Genomic DNA, 22,168 nt, shown 5'->3' with positions numbered 1-22,168 from the left:
CCACACTTCAGTGGTTAAGCACCTGCAGTCGGGAGGAAGAGACAGACAGGCATGGCAAAGGTGGTAGATGACAGTGAGAGTCAGAAGGACTGAGCTAGGAAACACAGTGTGGAGAACAATCAGTTCCCAGCTTTTTCTTGTGCCCTTGTAATGCCACCTTATGATAAGGGACTCTCCTAAGGTTTTTAATCCAATGCCTAGAGATAAAAATGCAGTGGATTTGTCCATCTGAAGGAAAACTTTGTGAGGGTGATACTATCTCCTTCAGCCACCAGGAGACATCTGAACTTAGATCAAGGTAAACTAACTCTTCTTTTTAGAAATTTCAAATCTGCTGCTGTCCTGTAGTGGAGAAAATCCTTACTAAAGTACAATGGAAAGCTCAGACTTTTCAGGCATCAGGCATTGAGTTGAGTTTTTTGCACTTGAAAATGGGACTAATCCTCTAAGCACAACCCAAAAATAGAGCATGCATAGAAATCATCGTCTTGTCTCTTCCCCAGCAGGTAAGTTTACATTCTGATACTGACACACAAAAGAAGCTCCTAAATAAGGAGGTCATATACACTGTAACCTGTTTTAGGACAGACAGGGGCATTACCAGCTGCACAAAGGAAAAGAATCCTTCCTATAAGGTTGTTTTCTTACAGGGTTTATCAATTACTCTTCAGGTCTATTACAAAACAGAATTATTTTAAATTGTTTTATACAGTCATGTAGTTTAATGTCCTTGAAAGTTTTTACATTACATTTGCACAATAAAGTACATTATTGTACATACACACATACACACACACGTATGTGACAGAAAATACTACCATTATAGAACAGGTGAAACAGTTGTTGGTTTTTTTTAAAGTTGTATTTATAGGAATTAAGACACCTTAGTATAGCTGGGGCAAAATATAGAAGACAAGTGATAAATAAGTTATATTCTTGTATTTTTTGTTGTTTTTACACAATAAAGTCAAAAGATTTACATCTGTTGAGTGAAGCTGCAAGAGCTACAGGCATTCTATTTGCATTCAGTGGCCTTCTACCCAAATTTTACTCCTTACAACATCCTGTAATCAACTCTGGGGATATTCAACATGAGATATGAGAGAGACACAAGGCTTACATGATGAGCTACAAAGGCAAGATACTGAGCTACAAAGCTCAGTATATAACGGAGCTACAAAGGCAAGAAATTAATCTTCACTTGTAAAAAGCAACAAAGAACATATCAATACAGCATTTTTAAAGAATTTACTCCATTCCAAGACCTCACAATCTGTTAGAACTCTGAAGCGATGAATGTCATACATACCTGGCAGCTCTCTAGAAAATAAAGGTCACCTTAGAATCAATATTAAATTTATACCAATACAGCTCAGCCCTAAGTGCTAGCTACTATAAAAATACACTTTAAAGCACTATAATTTTTTTAAACTTTTATTGTTTACACACTACTGGCCAGGCTGAGTCCACAGCAAAAGAATATCAATTCTTCAAAATCAAAATGAGGTCTGTTCTTTCAGAACATACATACCTGTCGATAGAATTTCTCATACACAGGATTTGCACTCGATAGCTGTAAAAGAGAGAGAGGGACAAAATTAGCCCTGAAGATCCATATTTCAATTCCCCTCTCCATGGACAAATAAAGATGTAAAGCACTCTCCACTGGTCTTCAAAGAAGCATTAAGGATTTATTCTGTACAAAGATGAGGACTATGACATCTCTTGGTGCTGTAACTTTTAGAAGACTGACTTCTTGTTTTGCAGTCATTGACACCATCCCAGATCAGATTTCCCTCAGCCAGGTCACCAGGTGAGGCTGTGTGAAACAGGAACTCTTAGGCAACATGGCCTATGGGCAAAAGCAGAAACCTGAAACTCAGGCTAGGAAGTGCTCTCTAATATTAGAGTACAAAGCAATGCAATTTTATTTCACTATCCACTGCATCATTCTTTAGAATTTAGTGCCATATGCAACCAGTCTGTAAAATTTTCTATTACCCAAATTAATCCCTGGATTCACATCTAAAGCTACAGCGACAGTACGACATTAAAATAGAGTAATATTCTAACTTTGGGGTTTGGAACTTGAACCCTTGTTGGGGATAACTTCTGCTTTCATTCCACTGCCATCTACCAGACATTCAGGGCTCACCTAAAGTTAAGTGGAAAAGGATAAAACAGCTTCTTTGGAAAAAGTTCTTCCTTTTTTTTTAAATAATTCTTAGAAACTCTAAAAAAATCTAAGACCTGAAACAATGCAAAACCTAATCTCTTGGCCTGCACTAAATACCCTTGCAAAACAGAAATGAAATGTTAGGGTTACCTCTCTTCCCCAATGTAAAAACAGGCACAAAATCAGACATTGTTTCCATGAAGTGCATGTTGCCTAAACTAAAGCCATTTATTCAGAGAATAACCCCAGAATTCAGTGTGTTGCCCTCACAAACCCCGTGGGAACAGCTGAGCATAATAGAAGCTAATTACACAATACTTGGTAAAAAAGCGCAGAGCATGTAACTTCAAATATCATCCAAAACCAGAGATCTCCCCCTTAAGAGGAATGTGATCTTAGACCCCAGGATCTGCAGACCTTTGTACAAACAGAATCCAATAAAGCAGCTTCTCTGGATTTAAAATTTAGAAGTTCAAATGGAAGTATGGAAACCAACAGTATTGTATATGTTGTCAATCACAAACTTGTAAAAACCTTTACTACAGGTTGTATAAATGGTGACAGCTTAAATAAAACCACTTCCATGTTCCTACAGCAGCAGCTAATACAGCTGCTCTTTTGGCTGCATACTCCATTCACAGATTATCAGAAAATATTGAGAGAAGACGTTTGGGAGAAATTAGTTTAGTGGGATCTTATCTAATTACAGAAAGTGTGCAGCATCACCAGAATGTCCTAAAAGGCAAATTATACAGTACAGCTAGAAATAAGAGGAGAGCTTCCATTCAGAGCTTATTCAGCAAGTACACTGTGCCAGAGACTCAGTTTCTGATTTTCTAGTTGAGTTTTTGTTTTTCGTGAGGTTTTGTGGGATTTTTGTGGGTTTTGTGTTGCTTGTTATGGGTTTTTTGGGTTTTGGGGGGAGGGCACAACAACAGGAACACACAACTGGAAAGGTTTTATTTGATTGTTGGGGTGTGGGTGGGAAATACCTCTCCCATAGCCAGACATGAAAAATTACATATGCTGGGAAACCATCATTGGTATTCACTGCAATACTTCGATTTTTATAGCTTAACCTTGCTCTGACTTTGCTCTGGTACCCAAAGACTTTCATTATTTCAGCCATCAACTAAGCATGCAGTTACACATCCCTTAAAATAGCCTGACAAAATATATTCAGGTTTTGCCAGCCCTCAGACTACCACAACACCAATACAACAAACAACTTTCAATTGTTTTCCAGCACTCCACAGCATGCTGGATTTTCCTACCTAAACCTCACATGCTTTATTTACCCCATCAGCTACACTTTGCACAGCAACCTAGAGGGGTAGTTCTCCTAAATATTCAAGTATTTGATTTACTAAGTGTTACTTCATTAGAATGTAAAAGTCTAAGCACAAGACAAAATTAAAGCTGTGAGCAGAAATGTAGAAGAGAGCTGGCCAGAGCATCCGCTGGAACCATCAATTCCCATGCATCATCCCTCTTGCCCAATATCACCCTTTGTTCAGCCAAATGTTTCTTTATCACAGCCAAACTGATCATTGTCACTCTTGGCCAGGAAACATCGTGTTGAAGTCCTGCAATGGAAACACCAAGTGCAAAACAATCTTTTCATTCAGTACTTAGGGGTACAAGCCAATAATTCTTATTTATTTCATTAGTGTTTCCAATATTCATTTTAACATCAGTATCACTGCAGGAACTGGAATTTCCTGTGAATAGAATAACAGTAGTAAAAAAGCTTCACAGCCTATTTTACTAGTAATAGACTTGTTTTTCCTTCAAAGTATACCCCACAACAAATCAACAGATGAAAACAGAATCGAAGATATTCTTCTGGAATAAGAAGAAAAATACAGCTCAACACCTTTCCAAGTGCTGCTGTAGAATTTACCTGGCAAAATTCTTTTTATGGGATTTGTAACAACCATTTGCAGAGTAAATTCAACTTGTTTTAAATGCAAAAAGGAGGGTGGGAGAAAAGGTCAGATTCCACAGCGTACAAAAATAGAAAGACATTATTATGGCTCCATTCCAAAGTTGATCACTTCACAAGGGTAATATGTGTTGTAGTAATTACAACCTTTGATACAAACCAATGAACTTTAGAATGCTAGCCTAGGAAATAAAAAACACCTCCAGGGACACCCAGCTTTTTCATCTTGTGTTGTCAATCAATCCCCATGTTTTCATGCCACTGGCACATTCCCACTTAGGCAAAATAAGATACTATTACCAGTCTGTCCACCCCATCCAGCCACAACCTTCCTTCCAAAAAGGCTTAGAAACAAACAAACAAAAGCTGTCTATTGAGAAAACCAAAAGTAATTTCCCCCTCCAACCCCAATGAGACAGCATGGGAGAAACAAGCTATTCTGTCCTGACTAAAATCCAAAACACAAAGCTCTAGGACTTATTTTAAGAGTTTCCAAAAGGCACAATCTGGCCTTAAATGTTCTTCACGTAGTCAGCCAGCCAAAATGCAGGTAAGTTCAAGGCAAGCTGGTTTCCTTACAATGCCACTTCAAAACAATAATTAACTTCTCTCTTTGTTCTCTATTGTTTTATTGTCTTATCTGAAGTGTTTCATGGCAAAGCTTTCTACCACTTTCAATTACATAACCAAGAACATCTCCTACAGCAATAACAAAAGCAAAGGAAGTATTTACTATAAATTTCTATACAATTATTACCAAGTACTTCAAAATTGAGCACTTTCTTTCCCATTGAACAGCTGAAGCAGGCACAAGAACTGCTGTCTTCTCTCTGCAGAGATGTCTGTCACTGCATAATTAGATGGTTCCATTTAATTTTCAAATTACTACAGAAGATCTCCACCATCTTCTAATCAGTACTGAACAAAGCCTGTGCAACATGAAAGAGTAGCTCCACTGCCTTTTTGAAAGCAGCTTCTCTCTAACATGGTGGATGCAATACCAATCAAAAAAATTAGGTTCTATCTGCTTTAGGAGCAGTCAGCCTCCTCTACATGCAGGTTAAAACACACACATGCACACTCTGGTTTCTTCATCTGGAGGACAGAAAGAGGAACAACAGCTTCCTCATTCCACTAAAAATAACAAACTATGATCTTAATTTGAACATTTTGCTGATCCCTTAAAAAAAAAAAAAAGAAATCAGAAGTTTACCACAGAGACCTCAAAATCTGTGGCTCTTCATTATACATAACACGTACATATGAGAGTATCATTCATATTGCAAGTGTTTGGATTCTGTGTATTCCAGTAACAAGACATTAATCCTGGCAATGTGTGCACGAGACAGGAATTCATCCAGCTCAGCCTCAGTGTAATACTCCATGTTTCCCTTCAACAACACAGCACAGCATTCTCAACTCTGTGACACAACACTCAAATCTAAAATGAGACTTGCAGCTAAATAGGATGCAAATTGATATTACATTATTTCATCTTGTTCACCAAAGCGGTTTGTAACTACTTCAAGACAACTACCACATTTCTCTCAAAAAGCATTTCATCAGGAAGAAAAACACAAAGTTATCTTCCTTCTCCTCCAGAATATTTCTTTATAGTGCTTCCCTCAACTGTGGGCTTCCCCTTCAATCACAGCCAGTTTTTCAGAATAAATAAGTTCAATTTTCAAGAGCAACAAGAAGTTACTGAATGTCTGCATTAGTCCACCTTTCAAGAAACACCTCTTCCCCATTCCCAACACCCATTTTCCACACCTTCCGTTTTCTATTCTTCCTCCCTAAATTCCCCATATGAAATAGGTCAGATAAGCAACCATTCCTAAAAGGTCAGAAAATATAGCTTAATTTAATATGGGTTATAGCTTAATTTGACTTTTCCGACAATCTGTGAGATCGGACAGTTCCTTCTCACTGCTGTTGTTTGCTTGTTTCCAAACTGAAGGCAACCACAACAAAACACTCCCGTGGTAGAAGTTCCCTTAGAAGTTCCACATTAAATTCACAGTCATGCTCAGACCATAAAACTCACCGAGCAAACGCAAGTGGCAACAAGATGTTGCAGAATGGATTCAAAATGGGGAGATAAAAGATACTTCAGACTACTACTGGAGGGAGAGAGGAGGGGGAGATAATCACCTTCAGTTTGCAACCCTTGTTCAAGCATACTTGGTGTAATAAAGTTCACTACAGCTACACAGTCCTGAAGTACTTTTACTAATCAGTCAAGAGAATACAACTAGCACCAAAAAAGTTTCAAATTACTGAAATTACAGCTTTGATATTCAAATAAAGGATGTGCAGCCCTCTCAGACAGTGCAGCTGCAAAGCAATCTGAAAATACCCTCATCTCACTTGGAAATACCCAACGCCCCAGCCGTGCTAAAGTACTGTGAAACCAAACACAGGAAAGGGAACAGAAAATCGGACCTAACAGTGAGTTTGAGCGCAGGTTCATGTGCCTCTTGCTCTCTGCATGTGACCCAGAGCAGATCGAACTGATCTGCACACCTTTAATGCTGCTAAAGTAACTGATCTCAGTGCAGCCACCACTGCACTCCCCACCCCCAGCTCTCATTTTCACTTCCTCATGCTCTTCAACAGATTCTGAACACTTCACCACTTGCAGATACTTTAGGACTTTTTATAACCCTAAAGGTCCACATGCTAGAACCTACACTGAAAAAAGACTTATCTTCAGGCTTGCTTGACTTTCTGAGATGATTCTTGTGCAACACAAGAAGAAAAAACAAACAAGCCAAAAAAAGAAATCCCCGCACAAATGGTCAACACACAGAAATAGCTCCCTCAGTTTAACCACTGATGTAAGCTGCAGCCACAATGGTTTTAAGGATACTGGCGATTTTTCTGCTTCTGTCAACATTATCACATTTGTATTTAGTCCCCCATCCATGTGACCAAAAAAGTAAATAAATTCTACAATGAAAGGATTACGTAGCCTGTAAGCAATAATGTCTTGCTGTAGAACACACCAGAGCTGACAACCCACTCCTCTCCCCAAATCAAGAGTCAAAACAGCTCTATGAAAACTTCTTTCCCTTCAGAAAGCACATGTTTTAAAGTTTGTTTGCTTGAAGACTGTTGAAAAAGAGACTCAGGCAAGGCTAATGTAGCAATTTCAATATAGAGCGAGCTTTCAGAAAAAGTACCATACTTCATAACTCCATACCTTTAGACTCCTAAAGACACATTTGTTTTCTCCACATACTTGTTCACTTTTTCACTGAGGTATTCTTTCTTTCCCTGAATGGCTGATAATACTATCAAAAGTGAACAATGTAAATAACTGCAAATTGAGCAGCCTTGCTGCCAGCTTTTTAAGTTTACTTCCATGTGCTTAAGCAATTCGTTAAGCTTATTTACCAGCTTTAATTTCTGTAAATGTCACAACTGGCTACCAGAGTGAAGCATTCTAAGGCAGGAGGGTGCACCAATAGGCCCACCTCAGCCTTATGTCAGGTAGCAATGAAAATTTCTCATGTCACTGCTACATGAAATTAAAAAGTATCGAAAAGTGCAGCTCATTATCTATCGCAGCCCTAGGGAATAAGACATGATCCTAACGGTATAAAATAACCTGCGTGAAGTGATTCCATTACCGTCAGGAAAAAATGTGAGCAACAAGGACTGAGGTGAAGCGAGACCACACAGTGCCAGGAGTCTCCAAGTTTTAGGGCTATCAGTGCACATTTCTTCACTGTGGGACACCTGTATGGGCAGCGGGTGACAACAGTGCTCCCACACCGCGGGGCCAAAACCAAGGTATCCGCGGAGACAGGTTTCTGTTAGAACAAGGAACTGGGCTGTCCCTGCCAGGCTCACCTGCCCACGGCCGCGCTGCCCCGAGAACCCCTGGGTGCCGGGAGGGCAGCCGGGGCTGGCACGGGGCACGGACACCTTAACCCGCGCTATCGCCTTTCAGCCCCTCCGCGAACGCTGCCCGAGCGCACCGCCCGCCCTCAGCGCCCACGGGACGGGGCTCGCTGGGCTCCAGCCCGGCGCCCCGAGTCCTGCACAGACAAAAGGCGGACAGCGACCGCCGCCGGCGCAGCCCCGCCCGCCCAGGGCCGCTCCCCGGCCGGCTCTCGCCAGCCCGGGCACAGGCACCTGCGGCCGGCCGGGACCCCGTTCCCCGCACGTAGCACCCTCGGGTCGCGGCTCGGGGCTGCCCACCCGCCGCCCCTCGCCGCCGTTCTCCCTCCTTCCCTGCCTCCCGCAGCCGCGGACACACCCCCGCCCCGCCGCCACCTGACAGCGGCGGGGCAGCGCTGCGGGGCGGCGGCGGCCGCACAAAGCGCGGGCCCCCCGGGCAGCCCCGCGGCGCCCGGCCGTGTCGGCGGCGGGAGCGGGCGATGGCGGCCCCTTATCCGCGGGCGGGCGCGCAGCCCCGCCGTACCTGTGCCAGGGAGAGGCGCGCGGCCATGCTGTTCCATCCCCCCGGCCGGGCCGCAGGAAGGACGCGCCGGGCCCCGCCACTCGCCGCACAACTTCGGCAACTTCCCCAGCCGGCCCCGGGCAAATCCCGGCACCGGATCCGCGCCCGCCCGCCGGACGGAGCCGGAGCCTCCCCCGCCGCCACACGGCAGCGCGGCCGCGCGCAAAACCGGGCGCGGAACTCCAGCGCCGGAGCCGGAGCCCGCCCGAGGAAGCTGCAGCGAAAACCCGGAGCCGGAGTACTCGGCCTGAGACGGTGGTCAACATCCCCCACTGCCGGCTCTTGGCCTCTCCCTCACCTGCCCTGTTGGCCCTGCTTCTGCTGGAGATGCTTCCAGCATGGTGAACAGTTGCAGGTCTCCAGTCTAGTCATGACACAAGTGGGGGAAGTCCCAAAACAGCAGATGAACTACGTCTGGGCTCGGTTGCAGCAAAATTGGGCACAAGGCCCAGGAGGAAGCAGCACACGAGCACAGCAGGATGTCCTGACCTGACACATCCTCTCCTGGCTCCACAGCAGTGGGGAGCAGCCCTGGGCTCAGCCTCCTGCTTCCCTCCACTCACAGGAAATTAGATGCCTGCCCAGACAACTCATGGCAGTACCCGTCCTTCTGTCTGTCTGTTTGTACTCAGGGGAACAGTGGCTCTTCTGAAGGAGGGTAACCAGAAGAAAGGTATGAGCTACCCTTATGAAGGAGAAACTGTGAGACATCACAGGCAGCAAGGGACTAAGGAGCAAGCTGGAGTGGGGAATAAACTGCATCACATTCTCCAAACCCACGGGAAACAATTGTGTATGGACTGGATGAAAGCAATACTCATGTCATCGCTCATTCTCCTGCTCCTCCTGTACCTGCTCACCTCTTCCCACTGGCTTATCTCAACTCCTACTCTGAGCTCTACACTGCCTCAGCATACATCAGTCACCAAGGGCGGAGGGAAAACGTTCCTATTTTTATACTTTACCCCAAGGTGGATTAGGCACACATTTAAACTTGAAATATGCATTCAGACCAATAAGAGGAAATTAGCTGAAGTCATACTTGATTACTGGAAAGCTTTCCCAACATGCTTTGTTTTCTTTCTTTGTTGGTAATTCTCTACCCCTCTGCATTGTTTTTGTCCACCTCAGCTCAGTTGTATGCTCATGCCCCACCTCTGCATCCTGTCATTCCTCAGCTGGCAGTCATCCTGAGCTGCTAGTGCTCATCATCTGTCATGAAACGTGGGATTCCTCCTTCCCACCTATTCCTTAATAAAGGTTTTATAGAAGCTCTGCTTTACCAACCTGTTTCTCAGCCATTTTTTTTCAGCAAGAAAAAGGTATGGAGGGGAAGAATATAAAAAGCAAACAGAATAGATATAAAAATATTCACACCATTCACATACTCACTGTCACATCTCTTCTCCACCTCACACTTCTCTCATAAGCAAAATCCCTGGAAAATAACACACACTTTCTATTTCTACATTGATTTTTTTTCTTCTTTGTTTAAAATTGGAATAGTATTCCAGAATAATTAATACCTGGAAATTAAACTGGAAGATTGTAAAACTACAGCTGTGTCTCCTGGGGACAGCAGTATTTTTGGGAGGGAGCCCCTCAGTAGGCATTTGGAGGGCCTGGGCTTCTGTCAGCTGCTGTGAGCTCATGTGGGTGCCCTTTGCTCTGTCAGTTGTTTCCTTCATCTCTCAGTCTTGCTGCAGCTTGGCAGGGACTGCTGGCCTCTCAGGAGAGAGGTTACACCCAGGCTGATGTGTTCTCACTGCAAATAGAAGGAAAATGCAAAACAGGGACCTGGGACCTGGCTCTGGAGTTAGAGGCTTGATGCTGAGAGCTGCTGTGAGCAGGATTTTGTGGGCAGGCTATCTGGCTCAGCAGTGCTCTTGCTGCTGTTCCCTTTTTCTCCTGGGAGTTGCATCAAATATTTCCCATGAGATCCAGGATGAGACCCACAGCTGCAGTGAGGTTCTGGAATAAGGGTGTTGAGTCAAGAGACTTGTGCAGGTCAACCAGCAGAGCTGTGTTACCCAGAGCACAATTAAAAGCCCCAGGTCCCCTCTGAGCAGAACACTTGTCCAGGAGGGAGGTCTGCTCCAGCTGAATAACTGCTCCTCAGGGCTGACCTTCCCAAAGCCTTTGGCTTAGAAGATAAACACAACAACCCCTCCCATTTTGCTCCCTCAATCTGAAGTGCACAGCAGTCTGCATCCAGAGAGCCTTCCCATCTGAAGCTGCTGATGCAGACTCCACGCTGCACTTGCAGCTCAGGAACAAGCAGGCAGTGCCAGGTACGTGGTTATGTACCTTCACCCTGGCTGTGCACACTCCCAGTCATCAGGCATGACCACTGTGTCCACAGTCAGAGGGCAAGAATCACTCAAGGTAACCACTGTGGCCTCTACAAATTAAAATAATAATGAGTTCCAAACAATCAACGCTGAATTAGTGTGGTCACGTAGATCTTTGCTGTTGTTGATCATTCTGTGCAGCTCACAGACAAATTGTCCTGGATGCCTCCTTAACCAGCTGAGTTAAAACAACCAGCTCAGAGCCTCAGACATCTCTATAACAATTACAGCAGCACTTGTCAGCCTGCTGATGGTGAATGATTGTACTGCAGATTTTCACGAATCTAGAATGACAGCTCCCAGAAGAAAACAGCTCTCTGCTTCTCAGCTGGAATTAAAATGTCATCACCTGACACTGGATCATAAAACTGGACTTCGTACTTTCTTTCTGTCAAGAGAAAAATTACAGCTACTAAAATTTACCCCAAACCGTTGGCAGGTTTGCAAAACAATGCCCTTCAATGACCTTCTTGGCTTAGCCATGAGCAGCTCACCAGGGCTTACCAAGGGTGGAAGAGCTCCTGAAACCTGCAACTGGGGGACTTTCTAAACATACCTCTCTTCTTACTGGCTCCTCAGTGGGAACCCCATTCTTCTGCCTCTCCCTTTGCTGACCCTGTGAATCTTGACCTTTTGCAATATCTTCTGTGAATTGTGTAAGGAGTAGTGGGATTCTGTACTGGGTTTTCGGGAAAGCTTGTTAAGAACATAAGAAAGTCAAAAGGTCAATGAACTGCAAGAATTTAAACCAACAGCTTCATTTTATATTTTTCACATTCAACATGAATTCTCCTGCAGGAAATGTGTTTATCTGTAATCTGCTCTGTAATAACTGCTTTATGTTGATGTTTTTGTCGTAAGATCCTCTATTACAGTACACTTGATACCCAGAGAACATGGAAAACAGCATTAGCATGCTTTTATTTGTAAGTATAATAGGATTTTCTGTGATTCTAAGTACTGGCACTTTGACAAATAGGTACCAGATCTCAGTGTTCTTTTTTGTTTCTTTAAAAGTACAATGCACAAGGTTATGTCTACACTGTATAAACAAGGGACTGCTAACAAATCAAAACTAGCCAACTGGCCAGTGAAGGCTGGGGCTTGCAGCAGTGCAGCAAGCACAGCAGCAGCACAACCACTTTGGTGCCAATCTCCACTCTAAGACATTGTGTAAGAGTATAAAGTGACTTGCTCTGGTACAGCTGACTGGAATTTGAAAATGTGCCGCAGCAAGATAGCATAGAAACACCCTACTCCAGTCCGAGTCAAACACTATCAACCTCTGTGTTCTATCAATCTCTTACAATCACCAAATATGTTTGTTAGAAAAGCTGGTAACATTTTAATCTATCCACTGGTCTCCCTGGAAATAATACCTTAATGTGTCCACCCCTTCCTTTCTTAGAGCTTTGTTTGCCCCGTGGATCAGCACACAGGAAGCCCAAAACAGCACACAGGCATTTAATATGACTTGTTCTGCTCGTTCTAGGAAAGGTTACTACAGCCCATGAGCACTCCGGAGGCTGACAGAGGAATGACTCACTCCTGCCTCCTGCATTCCTGAGTATGAAATGAGGTACCCAGCTCTCTGGAATTGCAGTGCAAAGCAGAGCAGTAGCTCCAGCACTGCATATACGGGATCAAGGACCTAAAGGTCAGAGGATTAAACACTTTGAGTTTTACAGAACAAAAGGAACCATATGCATCAACACACAAAATCCTGGTCAAAAAATAATCCCTGTTGTATGATCAAAGAATACAGTGCAAGGGAACCTGCCGACAGGCAAACTGAAACTGTCTTACATTGCACAGGTTTCAGAGAGCCAAACAACAGCCATGCTCCTGATACAGAACAGCAGTTCCCACACGTAGGTTACTGAGAGATCCCTCCCGAGAAATAAGGAAGATCACCATACAAACTTTGACAACCTTTGGACTGAGAGGACCTTTTATCTGAAATCTCAGAGTACTTTCCAGGACTAGTGACACAAGCTGGTTTAGGAAGTCACAACTGCAGGCATGCCTTTCTCTAGAAATACACCCCAGGATATGCTTTGTGTGCTCTTTACACTTTATGCAGCTGCAAGTTTTCTAGACAAAGGGTTACAGATAGGCTGCTATGTTTTAAGGCCACAAGAGAGAACACCACAATCATCTGGACTGACTCTATCAGACCTTCCATAGAGATCTGTTAATTTATGGGTTTCTTTTGCATAAAACATGTCATCTGTGAGTCTTACAGTGTATCTTCTAGGAGGATGTCTAGTTACTAGAGTATGTGCATTGATCATTATGAAAACTGCATGGGAATTATCTATTAATTCATCTTGTGCTGTGCTTTTGGCTTAAGGGGGTTTGCAGACTTTTAAAGTTATAGCAGCTTTGAAAGTATTTCAAAGTGGGTTGTGGGATGACCAAATTTATACAAAACTGTAGCAGTATTAAAGAAACACAAACTAGGATATTAAAGTAACTTTGCATATTCCTTCATCTTTAAAGTGATTTCTGTTGAGATGTTAAGAAATATTTGAATATATCTGAATTTAACTTCTTCATCTGGCAGAAAGAGAGTACAGTATGGAATAATTACATCTCTTTGTTTTTGTACAATGATGTCATCTATATTGCAAGTATAATCCCAAAAGCTATAATTATTTTTGAACTGTAGTAATTAGAAAGAGCAATCTTGAATTTTTATTAAAAGAATGTTAAAATTGAAAATAACCTGAATAGGGTTTGAGTGAATCTCTTCAATCATATTTAATGGAAGAGTTGGCAAATCCAAAATGCAGCAGTACAGACCTATTTATGCTATTTGAAAACATGCACAATTTATCTTTTCATTAGGACTGTAAGCATATTTTCTCAAACAAATTTATATTAGGGCTACACCTAATACTACACCTCCTGTTGCAAAAGAATAAGAGAAAATGTAGATATATACAAGAGGTCAACTTGACCTCTAGATAATTAGCTAGATGACAGACAACAGAGTGACATTTTTCATGCAAGACTATTTTTGAAACCCAGAAAAATCTTCAATAGGCATTAATTTGACATGTCCAGCTAATGTAGCAGTTGGAGATTTCACTGTTCCTTGAACAGCTTAATACATGCTCTGACAGAAATAGAACAAGCAATACCGCTGCTGAAACAGCATCAGTCTTCATTATAAATTAAACACATCAATACTGGAGTGTGTAGTGTATATTAAACCAAAATGAGGACTGAAAACTAATCTGTTTACAAAGAAGCAGGCAGAAAAGCTTTTACCAAGTTTCTTCTGCTCCCTGTTTCCTTAGGCATGCTGTTTATACTATGAATCCAGAGAACACATTGCTCACCTTTCTGAAGCAAAAGATTATTATGTTTTAAGAAAACAGAAAATATTAAAAAATATAATCTACACAGTGAATTCCCACCATTCTCCTAACCTAGAATTAGTTCACTCTGCCTTTCACAAAGATTATTAATTAATTTCAGAATAATAAGATACATGAAGTAATTAGAAAAAAGAGCATTTGGTATTTTTTCTTCTCATTAAATGGTTTGTCTTTGTGACAAACTTACGATTTCTTCTGGCATGAGGCCATTTTTATGGCATTGCTGTAACTCTTGATACTAGCAAATGCTTCTTCTTGAGATTTCCTTACTTGTCCTCCCAATTATTTTCATCTTCTTATATATTCTTACCTTCTCCACTTTCTTTCATTTTCATCTAGTCTTGATTAGAATCATAACAACACCAATATATTTCAGAAAGTATTAAAAGGAAAAAAACACTGAGGCAGTAACAGTGGTCATAAGACATGGAATACCTTTCACAAATCACAGTAACTGACTACCACAACTCACTCTTCAAGCTGAGCAATTCAGGTACCACCATTTAAACCACTTTTTAAATTCATCCTTATTCAGGACAACACAATTATTTATGTTTAATTTTACACTGGTAGTTAAAACTTTTCCTAAATGTAAATCACGTTCCACTTGGTTTCAGTAACGAAGTCTCTCACATATGGGAGCTGCAGTGAAAGAACAGAGATCTCAGCTGGCTTATGGTAGTGAGTGCCAAAGGTCCAGTGAGGAGATGAGTCAAAAGCCTCAACAATAGTGGAAAATCCATCATATTTGAAAAGGTGTTAATGATTTAGCCCTCAGAGTAGATAAGGACAGAGATGATTCCACCATTTCAGCTAACCTTGATCAAGTGACATTTAAAACTTTGGTTTTGCTGCTATGGAAAAGATCACAAATTATTGACAAATACAGTTAGAAGCAAGAGCAAATCATTACTTGTCTACATCTGTATCAGTGCTGAGAGCTGTAAGGTAGCCTGCAGGTTGCACTTTGTGAAAGCTATCAAATACCAAATTGCAGTGCTCTTTCTGCAGAAGAAATTTGGTGGGAGTCTGTAGGAATCTCCACAGATGCTCTTTCTGCTGCACTTTCCCTTCTCAGAAGCACAATCCTGTTGTATGTCCATAAATGAGAAACAACCATGTGGGATTTTTTTTTTATTTACAGCCCTGTAGCAGGGAGTGGAATGTGTTCTGTTACTTGGCCAACTATTGCACAACATCAGCAGGCAAAATGTTCCTTTAAGTGCAAAACACATAATCCCACTGGTGTCAACATGAAAGGCTAAGGGATGTTCCCTTAAAACGTCTCTTTGGTTTTTTGACTCCTGAGTAATTGACATGTAATTATATTTTTCCATTCTTCTACATCAGGTTGGTACTATCAATGACAGAATGTAATTTGACTGATGAGATAGTACCAATATATTTGCCTTCATGAAAAATGTTTTAAACACATACAATAAATATCATTAAAGACTGAATATTCTCTTATTGCTGTGAAGTACAAGAGCAGTAAATAGCTTGCAATTCAAAATATGTTCTCATTTGATTGCACACACAATGCAATTAAAACAAGAAATATCCTTAAATATAAACAAGTTATTTTTTTAATGACTGATTTGTTTACTGGTTTGTTTGGCTGGTTGATTTTGTTTGGGTTTTTTTAAAGATTAAGTTGCAGAAGTAATGCAGCAGTGACTCAGCCTCAATGGAATTGTTAAGGTGTGCAGGTGACTTATCAGATGCAAAAGAGCATTAATGGAATTTGAACTCCATCAGCTGACAAGGATTTGCTTACCTCTGTGTCACCTTATGTTCCTGTCCTGTTATCTGCAATAAAAGATATTTCACCTGTTGAACAGGTGAAGCTGATAGAGCTATAAACAGATATAGCTATGCAGCAGCTACAGCTGTGAAAGTCTGGTGACCATTCATGAAAAAACATTTCTTTAAATGAGTTTTAGTAGCATTTAAAGCAGCTGTGGTAAATAATTCCAGTATAATCATCACTATGACTTTGAAAAATACATCATGGATTAACAAGCTTTACAACAGTTTTTCAATCAAACTTGCTCTCTTTACAAATAAAATTCCATTTATATATATTCTGGTCTTAAAAATGCACTGCAGAACCCGAAAGACTCTGTTAACTTCCACTGTTATTGGTAATACTAATTTAAATGATATTCACAAAATATGAGAAGCAATCGCACAATGTATCTTTCTATATAAAGTATATTTCTATATAAATATCTACATCAGATTACCAAAATTGTTGATGATGATGCACAAGTATCAAACCACCAATTTTTCAGATCCCCATATCAACTGAATTTGTTGAATCAGTCCAGTGGCAAACAAATTTGACCTTCTCCAGAAGAACAATGCCCCCCAAAGTGCTCACAAGACAAATAGATATGAGGTATAAAACTGAGAACAAAGAACAAAAAAAGAACACTGAATTCCAAAGGAGAAAAGTATCAAGGTTTTAGGTGTAAAACAGAGGCAGAAGCCATATGAGGTAGATGAGGTCAGATAGCTGGATTAGTTTTACAGAAAGAGAAGATGTATTCCTCCTGAAAGTATCTCCATGATTCAAAAGACATTCAAATTGCATCTAAAACTGAAACATTCTTGATTGTCATTCTCTTTATGTTTAGTGAAGACACATAATTTGTTCCTGTTTAAGTCAAGTTTATTGTAATGATTTTCCTTACAGAAATATCTCCACAAAATTATTTAATTAATTTCTCTCTCCTTTCCTTTTGATAGCATTAATGATGGTAAATTACATATATACAGGTGAGCATGAGAAAAAAATACTACAAAATCATCAGTAGAGCTATTTATTTAACTGTAAAATGAATATATAGATGAGTTACTTAATTTAGCTCAACTCCAATTCTTCTAAGCAGGGAATAAATCCCAGGCTAAAAATTAGCTGTGGGTCTCCTACACAGGACTGCAGAACAAATCCATTAGCTAGATAGAACAACTGCCAGCCCAAAAATACAAATCATGCAGGTACCTTTTAGGGATCAGGTGAAGAAAACCTCTATTGTTGTGTTTATAAATACAGCTATATAGTTACTAATTAAAAGAATGAAACAGAAGACCTTGGGTGTGGAGGTTTTATGTGTGTTTTAACTGTACTTATCATGTGCATTGGACAACAAATTGAAGCAGATCCTACAGCCAGGAATTTCAGTGAGGCTTGAAAGGGGCAAAGTATCTAAGGATTGCTTCAGGACATGGATGAGGAAACTTCTGATCAAAGGCTCTGACAGAAGCTTAGATTGTTCCTTGGATTTCTAAGCCACTTCATATATATATTTCCAATAAGGCTACTGGAAATGACAGAATTTTTAATCTAATTCCCCCTTCAAGACATGTGGTAGAGGCAGGACAGGCAGCTTGGCCTGTACAACAACTGGCACAGATGAAAGCCAGCCAGATGGCACCAGGCTAAAAGAGTTCTCTTGCCCAAAATATAGCACCTATGTCCTTGGCAGATTCTAAAACCAGCACAGAATCTGTTTCTGTCTCCCTTTACCATTACCCTACAGCTGACTTTTATACATATCTGCAGTTCTGATCCCTGCTCTTACAGCTTTGCAATAACTTCATAAATTTCTCATATGAGGAAAGCACTTATTCTACTAAGAAGGTTCAACAAGGCAATATTTTAATTAGACTTCTTTTTCTTTCAGGTAACTCAATTTTTTTAAACTGATGGAATAATATTCATCAATTCCTGTAGCTCTTTTGGGATTACTAATTTAAAAAGTAATAGAATTTAATACTTGAATAAGCAATGTAATATGAAGATCTATTTTTGATCAGATGAGCAGATTAAATATATTACAAAAAGTAAAACTCCTAAAATTTTAGATGTTGCACATTTAATTGCACATATGCAGTTATTTGATTAAATGAGCTATGTGTGCTACTTGAAGCAAGAAGAAATATTTGCAAACTCAATCTAATGTCATAATTAATGACATTAGATTAACTCTCTATGCACATTGGAAAAGATCTGCCTGAACAATACAATATATCTACATTTGGTCAATGTTCTGTTCACAATTCATTACAAACTATCCTAAAGTCTGATCCTCACCACCAAAGGACTCAAACTTTGCTAATAATGCAGTCTGGGGGTTCGGTTAACGTGAAAACCTGTAAAAAAGAAATATCATTATCTAGAAAGAGAATCTGGGACAAAATTGCATTTATCCCTCAAATCTCTTGTCTGGTTCTAGATTTACCATTCCTTCAATCACTGTATTATGTGAGCCAAATTTTCTTCTCATACATAGCTGCACAACTGCTACCCAAGCCCATGGGTTCAGAAATTTTCATGAAGAGCAGATGGTCTTGTGTCAGTAGCTACTGCTTGCAGAGAAATCTCCTCCATCTCCAGCCAGCATGAGATTCAACAGCCACAAGAGATCTGCACAGTGCTCATGAGAGGGAAGTAAAGTGTTCCCCTGAAAACTGGACAAGGAAATGGCTAAAATTGCAAGCTGACTGAAAGAGTAAAAGGAATTGAGTCAGCATTCTGGGGAAAGGAAGGAAAAGGGAGGGGTGGAACAAGCAGTATATTCTTAAAAAAAAAAAAGTATGTTCAAAGGAGATAACATGAAAAAGATAAGTGCTACTAGTATGCCATAAATAATATAACCCTCACATAATGCACCATTAAAGTTTATGGATCAAAACCTCTTTCCTGGCTATGATGTACTTAGGCATAACAAAGACTCTCAGAGTATTGGTTATAGCTTTGTGATTCACTACCCAGTTCATCTCTGGCACTGTGATGGGACTGGAGATGATTCATTAACAGAGGGAGCCAAATTGCAGTTTCTCTTCCCTACAATCCCTTTAAGACACTTTTTAAAGGAGTTGTAAAACTGGGTAGTATATTACCTCTTAGTTCATTCAGAACTTTTCAGTCTAGAAGAGAAATTTCCTGGGCCTTGGGTATTTTTTTTTTCTTGTTTTGCCCTGCCTGAGCACTGACAGGGGGCACAGACCAGTGAACAAGGCCTAAGGCTTTCCCCTTCTAACCTCCCTCAGCTTTCTCCAGCTGTATGAATGCTTCAATTTGTCCCAAATAAACAAAGTTTATTTAGTTGTGTCATGCACATGTACATGCACATCCATGCTTACTGATCACTAAACTGCAAATCCAATTCAAATTTCTTGTGTTCAGAGGAATTGTAAGTCTGGGTGCAATGTGCCCTCCGAGCATGCATAATCTGAAACAGATGGCTCAACAGATGAGCTGCCAAACACTCAAGGCCAATTCAAATGCCATCCAAAAGTAAAAGTTATGTGGGATAAAAGTTTTCCTTGTCCCACTTTAGATAAACATGGTCTATCTGCTTGGAAGATGATCCTTTCTCATTTTCTGCCTGTCTACTTATTCTTTTCAAATATGGCATGCTCTAGAAAACAAATTCAGTTTTACCAGTTGCCAACATTTTCCAATCTCTCGTTTCAGTTTTCTTCTAATAAAGCTCCATACTCTGGAGTTAAGAGCTTGCATGGGTTATTTGAGCTTTAATTAAAAAAAAAAAAAAAAGAAAAAAAAAGCAACAAGAAAACAGCAAAACATAGGAACTTTCTGGCCTTCAAGGTTGCAAAGAAAAGGTTGAAAATATGCACCCTGGAGGTTCAGAAACCAAAATTCCTTTTTAACTCATGCTTTGGTTGGCAGGGCTTAAGCACAAATAAATAATTTAAAATGCATGGAATATGAAGTCTATTGATTTCCCATTTAAACACTCTGATATATGGTACCAGAGAGTTCTCCCCAGCTTGTAATACTTTCTAGCCTTTCCACAGAACTCCCTGCCCAACCCTTGGTCCATAGCCTAAGTGCAGGCATTGTTCCTGCAGGCATTAATATGCCTTGGGCAATGCCTTCCCTGTAAAGCAAACCTGATTTAAAGCTACCATTTGTTTTGATTTTCCCATAAAGGCCATTTTTTTCCATCTGGATTTTTTCCCTGAGGGCACACACACACACGTCTATGTACATATATATGTCTAATAATCAGTCCATCTCCCCAAACTCTGTATCTAGGTGTCTGAATTTCTTAGCATCAGGAATCCTGCCACAGGATTATTAAATACATTCAAAAAACCCAGACAACAGCAGATTGCATACGGCAGAGTTTCTCTGTGCATGAAAAAACCTGAACATTTCCAAAAAGTAATTACACAGTCTGAGCACTCACAGTACAGAATATGCCCATGCTGCTGCTGGGAACAGAAATGACAGCCATCATTTCAGTCAGCCAAGCACCACTGAGATCAGTCACACTGCAGAGTATTACCTATGCTTCACACTGCACCAGCTGACACCACACTGATTATCCCCTGAAATGTTTAAAGTACTACAGCACTACAGTTAAGGGTTTGTGGGTGAGGAAGATTCAAGCTCACAAACACAAAGAAATTGTAAGTTAACTCCACAGTAAAGACAAAGGGTATAAGATTGGTCCACCACCTGCAAGAAAAAGAAAATTGTCACCTCTGTGTTTTAGAAATTCAATGCAATGAGTAAATTTAATGCAGGCACTGTAGCAATTAAATGCAAGACATCACTGCTGATATTTAGCAGATTAAATTCCCATTCAAAAGTGTAAAGCCAAATAGATGTAATATTCTACAGACAGATGGGTTAATGTTATCAGTGTGTAAGTGACAGCTGGATCAGGGAGAACTGTGTGTAGGATTTTGTTTTGTCTAAAATTGACAGATATGTAAGCCAAAATCTGAAAAACAAATAAGACAACAGCTCATTTGCTACTGGTTTTGCTATATTGAGAAGAGCTCTATCTGTCCTCTATTTGTCAGACTAGAAACATAAACCAGAAAGTGTAATGCTAATGATACACTCAGATCCTCCTCTTTTGCTTATGCATTATGAATAGCAGAGTTTAACTGGGTAGTTACATGCTTTAATCTCTAAGTCAATGTGATAAATTTTGCTCTTGATTATGTACATGTAACTACATCAACACCAAAGGAACACAGAAGTATGAACGACGTTGGGCTGTTTGGCCTGAACTGGAAAAGCCCAACTAAAGTCATGCTTTGCTTTGCTGGTAACTTATTTCCAAAGGCTTAAGGCTGCTAACCTACAAACTGTATTGCACATTTGACCAGTAAATTAGAACAAACTATTTATTGTGTATAGCTAAAGTAAACACACCACTGTAGAAAACTACAATGTCCCAAACATCACCAACCTCAGCTTATGCCATGAAAATCAAAGTTTCCCTGTACACTGCAGACTACTTTTATTGTTAGACTTCCTTGTAAGTACATTCCTTACAAGCTTATTTTCGAAAACTAATTCTCTTGGGCAATGGAAAGCAAATGATATAACTCTCCATTTTGTCAGTTGTCCAGAGAATTTGGCTAACTCCAGCAGCATTTAGAGATTTTAATATTAATGTTATTGTAGGATTTTCTTAGAAGTTATGTTGCAGTTACTGCTGCAATAGTTTGTCAGGGCACTGGGAAGTTCACAGGCTGAACTTTTGAAACTTGGAAGCAAACAGATGCAACAAGGCCTGGATTTTCTTGGCTTACAAAGTGAGTAACAGAGCTGCCCTGTGTGTGCTGCTGCCTACAAGCTGAGTAGGATTTCCTTTGTTTCAGTCCATGACATCTGGGTGTATTTCAACAGTTCTCAGCAATTTCAGCTTCAGCAAAAATCAGCAAAAATATTCATGTTAGAGAAGGGTCAAAGTAAGGTCTGAATATTAAAATGTAAAATTAGGCTATGATATCATTAAAGATCCTGCAGAAGTCCCACTCTTTTACTGAAAAAAGACAACAAAC

The 22,168-nt window shown here is 40.5% G+C and overlaps 1 protein-coding gene across 6 annotated transcripts in view; it reads right to left on the bottom strand.

Moving 5' to 3' along the window:
* EPS15 (epidermal growth factor receptor pathway substrate 15) overlaps positions 1-22,168 on the bottom strand; it is a 67,896-nt gene that overhangs the window by 38,214 nt on the left and 7,514 nt on the right. For 4 of the 6 annotated variants that reach the window (XM_085067606.1, XM_085067609.1, XM_085067610.1 and 1 more), the window contains exon 4: positions 1,532-1,573. In XM_085067606.1, the coding sequence (XP_084923732.1) occupies positions 1,532-1,573 (42 nt within the window). Of the gene's footprint in view, positions 1-1,531; positions 1,574-8,553; positions 8,722-8,890; positions 8,980-22,168 lie in introns of those variants that run through there. The other 2 variants (XM_085067607.1, XM_085067608.1) reach the window with 2 other exon arrangements.

The sequence above is a fragment of the Lichenostomus cassidix genome, chromosome 8 (assembly GCF_008360975.1).
Source record: "Lichenostomus cassidix isolate B80296 chromosome 8, HeHo_3.0, whole genome shotgun sequence".
In the NCBI taxonomy this organism is placed as follows: domain Eukaryota; kingdom Metazoa; phylum Chordata; class Aves; order Passeriformes; family Meliphagidae; genus Lichenostomus; species Lichenostomus cassidix.
Note: the sequence above shows the minus strand (reverse complement) of the source record. Positions and strands in the feature narration are given on the sequence as shown.